Source organism: Argentina silus (genome assembly GCF_951799395.1).
Source record: "Argentina silus genome assembly, chromosome: 8".
NCBI classification, from domain to species: Eukaryota; Metazoa; Chordata; class Actinopteri; order Argentiniformes; family Argentinidae; genus Argentina; species Argentina silus.
Genome location: NC_139662.1, coordinates 10,916,048 through 10,926,047, shown reverse-complemented (window position 1 = coordinate 10,926,047; position 10,000 = coordinate 10,916,048). Strand labels below are relative to the sequence as shown.

Here is a 10,000-nt window from a genome sequence, read left to right as displayed (position 1 = left end):
GGCAGAAGAAAATAAATGTGGTTCAGGTTTCCCCAGCAGCACCTCCGACTTCCCCCAGCAGCCTTTGTTGTGGATAGATTGTCACAGCGGAGCGAACAAACACTCCCATCAGAGCCGTGAAAGGCCTGGCCTCCGTAACAAACGATTCCTCTGTCATTACTCCTCTGTCTCTTCAACATTTCTATTTTCACTTTTCGAGGAGAAGAAATATTTGGAGTGCTACACACACACACACACTCACAACAGTCCCCACAGCTGTACCGTGGCAGGATGTACCACTACTGGGTGGAAATGATACGCTTCTCACTTTGAATTCAGCTCCAGGATGTGTCGCTAGCAGAGTGCAGGTGTGAGTGTGTGAGTGTGTGTGTGTGTGAGTGTGTGTGTGAGTGTGAGTGTGTGTCAGAAGGGTGGGAGAAGAGTGCAGCTTTTCCTCCGCGGAGGCTGAGGGCAGGTCTGAGGAGGTGATGTTGCATTTAGCATGGTGTGTGTGTTTGTGTGTGCGAGTGAGTGTGTGTGTGTGTGTGAATGAGTGTGCGCGAGTGAGTGTTTGTGTGTGTGTGTGTGCGCGAGTGTGTGTGTGTCAGAAGGGTGAGAGAAGAGTGCAGGGGTTGAGGAGGATGCTACATTTAGCATGGTGTCTTCTCATCACACGTGAGGATAATGATCAAGTCAAAAAAAGCTCTGAGGAACTTTGAAGAGTGTGTGGCTGTGGCATCTGAATGAATATACTGTACATTATTACCACCCTGTCTGGACGTGGGCAGAATTAGAGGTCTGTTTTTTCGCGATGAGAGGAAAGGAAAAACGCACATGCACTTGCACACATAATTGTGTGCAGTGACATTCAGACGTTGCTAACAGCTAATGTCTTATATTGACTCAGGCTGTCGCTAAATGTGTGCGTGCTAATAATCCTCATCACCAAAACTTGTGTCCAAACTAGCATGAAACAACTCAAGCAAATGATTAGCTACGGTTAAATAGCCTCGCTGTTCACTTTGATCAAGAGAATTTGTGCTGTTCCCAGATGACTTGTGTTTTGTATCAGTGTGTCTTCCCCGAGGTGGGGAAAATATGTTGGTGTATTTCTTTGAGTTCTCGGCTTTCTTCCATTTTGTAGTGACTTCTTTGTTGATGCCTTTGGATGGCCCAGGGCTATCTCTTAGCTTGTAGCAGTTCTATGCAAATAAACAGTAGTGTTTTTTGGTTTTCATTTAGTTTTTTACTCTGTACTCTAGTATTTATTCGGGGATATAAACACACATCCAAGATACAATCACGCTGACCAAAGCCTACATGTATTGTCACTAGAGCCACATATATAGATATTATCTGACTCTGGTTGTAATGTGACTAAATACTTGGTCGGACCTCATTCTGATTCAGATTCAACACAATTCGATATCTGTATTGCTCCATTGCAGGGCGGTCTGGCCGCAAAGTTATGAAGCACAAGCCTTGTGGAATGATCCTGATAGAAACGTTCACTCTGTTTCACTTCACATATCAGTCTGACCTTCCTCCTCTGTGGAACCGTTTGAGCCTAGAGGCATGGCGCAAAAAACTCATTTGTAGCGATTGGATCAACCTTCAAACAAACCGAAAACTGAACCGAACCACCCCTGTAGTTTTGATGCTGATTGGTCCGGCTGTACCTGATGTTTTCCAAGGGCTCGTTTATTTGCTGAAGGCCAGATGGAGACGTGAAAATGAAACAAGTGTGAACTATGGTTCTACCGGGCTGAAACAGGGGAGAAAGTATGTGGAGTCTCTGGGCCTGCAAACCAATGTTGAATTGACTAATTGATTGAAAAGTTAGGGTTAGGGTTAAGGTTAAGGTTAGGGTTAGTGTAAAAGGTTTGGTTAAGGTTAGGGTCAGGGTTAGAGTTAGTGTAAAGGGTTTGATTAAGGTTAGGGTTAGGGTTAGTGTAAAGGGTTTGATTAAGGTTAGGGTTAGGGTCAGGGTTAGTGTAAAAGGTTTGGTTACGTTTAGGGTTAGGGTCAGGGTTTGCAGGCCCAGTGAGTCTCCTAGTCACTCCCCTAATCAAACCACCAACCATACAGACTATCTAAAACAGAGAAACAGGGTTTTGTCTCTCCTCTATTTCTCATTTTCTCTCTCCTTGCTTCCTTCTCAAAAGGCATTGGAGGGGAATATCTCAGAGGAACCTTGGATCTTCTCCTCCAGTGCGTTTTGAGAAGCAAGGAGAAAGGAGACCAAGAATAGAGGAGACACGCCACAATCAATCTTAGCCTCTCAACTCCCTGCTCAATACCATTCCCTCTCTCATTCATTATCTGCACACAAGCTGCTACACCTGGTTAGCTAGCCTTTGTTTGAGAGCTACATCTTGTTAGCATGGCATTGTTTGAGAGTTAACACCTTGTTAGCATGGCTTTGTTTGAGAGTTAACACCTTGTTAGCATGGCATTGTTTGAGAGTTAACACCTTGTTAGCATGGCTTTGTTTGAGAGTTAACACCTTGTTAGCATGGCATTGTTTGAGAGTTAACACCTTGTTAGTTTGGCTTTGTTTGAGAGCTACACTGTTAGCTATCCTTTGTTTGAGAGCTACACCTTGTTAGCTAGCCTTTGTTTGAGAGCTACACCTTGTTAGCTAGCCTTTGTTTGAGAGCTACACCTTGTTAGCTAGCCTTTGTTTGAGACCTAAAACCTTCTTAGCTTGGCTTTGTTTAAGAGCTACACCTTGTTAGCGTGGCTTTGTTTGAGAGCTACACCTTGTTAGCGTGGCTTTGTCTGAGAGCTACACCTTGTTAACGTGGCTTTGTCTGAGAGCTATATTTTGTTAGCGTGGTTCGAACAATACTACAGTTTTTCCTGTCTCATCCACTATCTTGATATGAGCTCTCTAACTGGTTAGCTAGGCTCTGACATTGTTTGCCAAAGGTGCCTCTGACAAATGAACCTTGATAATGTCAACCCGTGTAATCGTGTTCTCTTCACACAGCTATAACAAGGAACCTTCTCGACTGGAAAACACACACCGGCTGTGTAAGGGTACTGTAGATGTAGGTGTAGGCTATAGATAATAATAGACAACCCCAGCTCTAACTATAGTCAATGTATGTTACCTGCACAGAGCTCCATAGTTATGCCACCAGAGATCAGACCTATAGTTTGTAGTCTCCAGGGGAGGCTGGTGGAGGGGGAAAATCAAAGGGACGGCCTCATTGCAATGGATGGAACAGAACAAGGAATGGTATGAAACGCACGTGTTTGATACCAATCCCTAATTCCGCTCCGTGCATTACAATGAGCCCCTCCTCCCATGTCTCCCTCCACCTGCCTCCCCTGGTAGTCTCCTATAATACTAGAGGTCGACTAGATAGGAAAATGGGGCAGATGGGGCTTGAAGCTACCCTTCGGAGTATTTCACCTGCTGTGGTCATGCTACAGTACATCTACATACTGTAAAGGCTTTACTCCCCTATTCCATGAGTTGAATTGTTATATTTAAATCTACATGTCGGCTAGGGGAGCCTGGTGGAGGTAGAAATCAGAGGACGGGCTCATTGTAATGCATGGAATGAAATTAGGAATGGTATCAAACACGTGTCCTCAGATTTCTATCTCCACAAAGCCTCCCCTGGTGTAGGCTAGATGTAGATGTCTGGTCGCTCAGCCGCTGTGCAGCTCAAACTTGAATCTACAAAAGAAAGATGGTGGTCATGTTTAATACTCGTATTTGATTCCTGTGTTTCTTTCTTCCAGGAGTCCTATGGGAAGTCCTAAACCCGCCATGCAGCCTGGCTATGGAGACAGTAGGGCAGGAGGTGTGGGTGGTGGTGGTGGAGGAGGGGGGCGAACCGCTGAGCCCTACAGATTGGCCACCCACGAGAGCCCCAGCCCCAGGCAGATTCAATCTTCCCCAGGCCCAGGCTCGGGCCCAGGGATGGGCCACCAGAGTCCAGGTATGGGTCACCAGGGTCCAGGCCAGAGCCCCGGCCAGCACGCCTCCAGACGGAACCTTCAGGTGGACTTGGGGAGGTCGGGGAGGACGGGTCGCTCCCCCTCAGTGTCCCCGGACCGCGGCAGCGCCCCCACCTCACCCTACTCCGTGCCCCAGATTGCCCCCATGCCCACCAGCAAGCTGTGCCCGGTCTGTACCTCCACGCAGCTGACCAACCCCCCAGCCGTGCCAAACTACAACACCTGCACTCAGTGCCGTTCCACCGTCTGCAACCAGTGTGGCTTTAACCCCAACCCTCACCTCACTGAGGTAAGTGTCCACTCAACAGTGTACTGTAGCTTCCTCCCTGACAAACTGGTCCTCAGCCTCTATTTTAGACCCTCTGTGTTGCAAACCCATGTGACCTCCCGCACCTCCTGAAACATGGCTTCAACCAACAGCCAAACCACCGGAAAAAAAGCTAGCATTTCGCTGGTATTATTATTTGAGGAGCAAGTTCACCAAGCACTATGCATGAATCTACCAAATGATGCAGTATTCTACCAAACTACACATGAATCTATCGAACTACGTATGAATCTACGAAACTACGTATGAATCTACCAAACTACACATTGACTCAACCAAACTACGCATTCATCTATCAGACTGACTCCAGATCCAGTGCTTGGAGTAGCAACAACCACTTCTTCAATCTCAGTGATAGATGGACACCTCCTTTCATGTCTAGACTCTGACGCAGGTAGACGTCTGGACGCAGGTAGATACTGTTCAGTTCGTTTGAAGGCCTTTGAGTTACAGGGTCTCTATCAGACCAAACTTTCTCAATAAGAGTGTTTCGGCCCTGCATCACTGATCTCTCTCTCTCAGGAGGACAGCCTTAGAGAGAGAGAGAGAGGGATTGAGGGGGGGGAGAGAGAAAGAGAGAGAGAGAGAGAGAGCTGTCAGTGTGTCTACCGTCGGGCCATCTTGTCGTATCCCCAGTCTCGCCTCAGTTCATCACACAGTGTTTTGACACGAACGATTGGCAGCCGAGTGACAGGGAGGGAGGGAGGGGGGGGGGGGGGGTGAGGATGGGGGCCGACGCAAGTCTCTCTCTGTCCTTCCATGAACCACGAACGTGGGGGCGCCAAGCGCTGGCTGGGGCTTCAGAGAGGCGTGCTGCTCTGTGGCGTGTTGCTTTATTTTTAGGTCCCCTTTTGCTCTGCCCTGGTAGAGGTGGAGGGAGCTGCAGGCTGTGGTAACTCTGCAAAGCCTTCTGGTCGGCCAGCGCAATCATGTCTTTGGTTGGGGGTCATCTGGGTGCATTTCATTCTGGGATCAGGGCCAGAGAGACAGAGACCAGGGAGAGAGAGAGGGAGGGAGGGAGAGAGAGAGGGAGGGAGAGAGAGAATGTGGGGAAGTGAAGGAGGGCGTGTGGGAGATGGTGTGTGAGAGAAATGGGGCAGAGAGAGAAAGAGAGAGAGAGGGAGTAAATATAGCTACGCTTATATGCTTTGAGGAGTGTGTCTGTTCATGTATAAAATGTGAATATGTATGTGTGTTCATGTTAGGCGATGTGTTTGTGTGTGTATGTGTGTGTGTGTGTCTGAGTGTGTGAGTGTATGGGATAGTAAGCGGCAGTAATTCCCCCCTAGGCGGTGACAGAACTACCGTTGTCTACTCAGGCGGGGTGCAGTGTGTAGGGTGGAGTGTGTAGGGTGCAGATTGTAGGAGGCAGTGTGTAGGGTGCAGTGTGCAGTGGACAGTGTGTAGGGTGCAGTGTGTAGGGTGAAGTTTGTAGGAGGCAGTATGTAGGGTGTAGGGTGCAGTGTGTAGGGTGCAGTGTGTAGGGGGGCAGCAGGACTGAGAGGACACAGCCAACACACACACCCACCCCTCACTGCTGAGGAGGTGAAGGAGGAGAGAGAGATGAGAAGAGGAGCAGAAGAGGATAGGAAGGAGAAGATGAGAGGAAAGGGGTAGAAGACAAGGAGGAGGAGGAGTGGGGGAGGAGGAGGAAGTGTAGTGGAGGATGGAAAAAGGAGGGAATAGAGAAGAAAGTGAAGAGGCCAGGATTACAAGAGGAGAGTGTAACTGGAGGGGGATGTAAGAGGATTGAGGGAAAGGGAAAGAGAGGACAGAGGAGGAGAGGAGGGAGGAGGAGAGGAGAGGAGGGAGATGAGAGGAGAGGGGAGGAGAGGAAGGAGGAGGGAGATGGAGAGGAGAGGAGAGGATGGAGGAGGAGAAAGGAGAGGGAGGAGAGGAGAGGAGAAAGGAGGAGTGGGTGCCTTTGGCCAGTCAATGGCAGGAAATGGAAGCATTTGGATGTTTACCCAAGCTAACCCCCCCCCCCCCCAACCAATCCTGTGTATAATCAGTAACAACAACAACAACATGTTGTTGATGTTGTGGATGTGACCTGACCGCCCTCTGACTCACTCTGTGGACCTGAAGTGAGAGTGGATCTCTCAGTCCACCTGCCAATGGAAAATGTATTCATGCTTCGCTCTCATTCTTACTGGAAACAACAGTTCAGTTCTTTTACCACAATTATGGTGTTTTTCAGTCTTTTTTTGGGGTGGAAGCACTCATGTTATTTTTGAAATGTTTCTTCATCACCCAGGGTGACTCTAAGGACTTGGGGCGAGCAAGGGAGGAACAGTTACTATCGACAACGTCAGAAACATGTCAGGTTATACATGTTAGAGTTTCACCCTCAAACCAACCTCAACTACTCCTAGCTAAAACAGCCAGTCATCTTTCTCCAGGCGTTTTCCTGTCCTCATGAGATGGAGAAGCTGAAGTCTGTGACTTTAGGCCAAGCACTGGAAATGAGCCATAACAAACTATTCTAATAACCACTCTCTATGATTAAATTTACTATTATAATGGTATTATTTTGGCTTTCTAATCTGTACACCTGTGCAGGAATTCTGCCCCTGTCAGAGAGTTTGTTGGCCTACACAAGTAGTAGCAGTGTGTCTTGGTGTGTGTGTGTGTCTCTGGGTGTATGTGTATGTGTGTGTGAGTCTGGGTGTATGTATGTGTGTGTGTCTGTGTGTGTGTGTGTGTGTGTGTGTGTGTGTGTGTGTGTGTGTGTGTGTGTGAGTGACGATGTGTGTGTCTGTGTCAGGATGTCTGGGGTGTGTGTGTGTGTGTGTGAGTGACGATGTGTGTGTCTGTGTCAGGATGTCTGGGGTGTGTGTGTGTGTGACGGTGTGTGTGTCTGTGTCTGTGTCAGGATGTCTGGTGTGTGTGTGTGTGTGTGTGTGTGTGTGTGTGTGTGTGTGTGTGTGTGTGTGTGTGTATGCCAGCTTGCGGCTCCTGTCCTGGTGCTGTGCTGTGTGGTGTTTGATAAAGCTGCGGTCGGCAGGCAGATGGCCCTGCAGGTTAATGACCACATAATGTGTGTGGGTCTGGGTCTGTGCGCGCGTGCGTGCGTGCGTACGTGCGTGTGAGTGTGTGTGTGCGCGTGTTTGTGTGTGTGTGTGTCCACCAGATTACTAAACAGCTGCTCCACTCCACCCAGCCCATTGTGATCTCTCTGTCCATGATGAGCCATTTAAGGCTAGGTGGTATTTAAATAGACAGCGTATTCAGGTGTACTGATAGTATGCAGGTGTGTGTGTGTGTGTGTGTGTGTGTGTGTGTGTGTGTGTGTGTGTGCAGGCAGGTGCACAGGTAGGTGCACAGGTAAGGCTCAAGGATTGAGTCCCTGACCTTTCACAAAGTGCCCTTCTGGATACTCTGCCCTCTTTTTAATGATGATAAATGATGATGATGATGATGAAAACAAAAAATGATAACAAATAAAAATACACCATCCAGGAGGGCACTTTGTGACAACCTTGAGCCCTCCCCGTGCACATGCCTGCAGGGTGAACATCACCCCATTTTGGCTGTGTCGCGAGTCCCATTTCCCACAATGATAGAAGATGTCGCGTGATAACAACAGACATGTCAAAAACCATTTCGTCATCATATCATGTCTCATATCATCATATCATGATTTACTCCAACGTTACTGTATACTGTAGGTAAGTGTATAAACGGCCTCTTCGGAATGTGCGATCTGGCACACTGTGGACCGCGTGTAAAATCTTTAACCGTGTGGAAAGTTCGGAGAATATTCTTTCAAAGCGCTTCTTTCATGGAGGCCTTGTTTAGGGGTAGGCCTTGTTTAGGGGTAGGCCTTGTTTAGGGGTAGCCCTTGTTTAGGGGTGGGCCTTGTTTAGGGGTAGGCCTTGTTTAGGGGTGGGCCTTGTTTAGGGGTAGGCCTTGTTTAGGGGTAGACCTTGTTTAGGGGTGGGCCTTGTTTAGGGGTAGCCCTTGTTTAGGGGTAGACCTTGTTTAGGGGTGGGCCTTGTTTAGGGGTAGGCCTTGTTTAGGGGTGGGCCTTGTTTAGGGGTAGCCCTTGTTTAGGGGTAGACCTTGTTTAGGGGTAGGCCTTGTTTAGGGGTAGGCCTTGTTTAGGGGTAGACCTTGTTTAGGGGTGGGCCTAAGCAGAGTTATGGCTGAATTAAGACGATAAGCCTACCGGCAGGCTCGTTCATCGGGGCTCACGGTATGACGAGAGGGGGAACGTCTGTCTCCCATAATGTAGACGACAGTCAGTCAGTAGGTCTGTTGCTAAATTAGTCGAGGCTATATTTAGTATCACTCTGGTCGGGGCTACAGCCGAACCCGTCCGATTCTGGGTGTCTGTGTTCACCGGTCCGTATGGGTTCGGGTCTGACTGTCCACGGGTCCATTCCGGTTCTGGTCTATTTTTTTGCTGGACAATTTGCCCGGCAACAATTCTATTCTATCGGCTTTTCATTATTTTTTATCGGCCAATAGCTGGCCATTACCATCTAATGGAACCCTGGTATACATTCATGTTGCTAGTAATTGGTCTGACTGCATAAACCCTTCATCCCATTGGAGATTAGATAACTGAGGTAATCCCCAGGTCAGACACTTATGGTCATTCCTGTAGTCTGAGACACACACACACACACACACACACACACACACACACACACACACACACACACACAATGTCAATGGAGACTGATGACTGCAGTACCGCAGATAATGCACAGTAGGCAGGTCCATGTCATGATTCATATTTAGTAGTAAGCGTGTGTCCTGTCAGCATCACATAATTCTCCTCATATGCTGTGAATGAACGGAAAACCAGCCCATGACTCCTATCTACCGATCAGAATGAATAGGACTGCACGATAGCTGACCCCTCCCTGTAGAAGTAGAGTCGGGGGAGGCTGGCGGAGGTAGACATCGGAGGACGGGCTCATTATGACGCATGGAATGGAATGAGGAACGGTATTTGATACCATTCCTCATTCCATTCCACGCATTACAAAGAGACCGTCCTCCCGATTTCTTCCTCCGCCAGCCTCCCCTGGAAGTAGATCCACATGTAACTGGCGGGGGTCTGAACCAGGGGTCTGTCATGAGTAGCAAGATGTCTCTGTTAACCCCCCATCCCATCCCATCCCATCCCATCCCTGTCTGGCCCTCTGTAACACATGCAATCTCTGTAATGAAATTTGGCTTTAATTAAGGGAATCGCTGGGGTTTTTTCTCCTACTAAAGAACCAGCTGGGGATATTAATACTCATGCCTTCATCTCCACCACCACCACCACCACCACCACCACCACCACCACCACCATCAGATATCATCGTTACCATTACGACCTGTTCATTAACACAGCTAATCAATGGCACTTCTCACAGTCATTTAATATACGCTTCCTGAATTGGATTACGGTTCTCATTTCATTTGCATCAGCATTTATGGGGATGAAATTGACACTGCTTTATGGTCTCAAATCTCAGCGGCTAAGGAGGACTTTTAGAGAGAGATTATGTTGTGATGTCTCGTACACGCAATGTTTGACATTTAATAACAGGATGTGTCGCCAAGGTAAGTCAGGCTACTTTGACATTTGTAAGCAGCAGGGAGAGCGGGACAAATTGGACATTTGTTGCAACAAGTGGTCAATAGAAGAAAAAAAAATAAAAAAAGAGGAAGTAGAAAACAGTTTTGTGGCCAAATGTGGTGGCAGGGATGTGGTCA

At 48.1% G+C, this 10,000-nt stretch overlaps 1 protein-coding gene across 1 annotated transcript in view; it reads left to right on the top strand.

Moving 5' to 3' along the window:
• bsna (bassoon presynaptic cytomatrix protein a) overlaps positions 1 to 10,000 on the top strand; it is a gene marked incomplete at both ends in the record, with an annotated part of 88,376 nt that overhangs the window by 17,867 nt on the left and 60,509 nt on the right. The window contains one exon of the mRNA XM_083675421.1: positions 3,736 to 4,243. Within this exon, the coding sequence (XP_083531547.1) occupies positions 3,736 to 4,243 (508 nt within the window). The remainder of the gene's footprint in view (positions 1 to 3,735; positions 4,244 to 10,000) is intronic.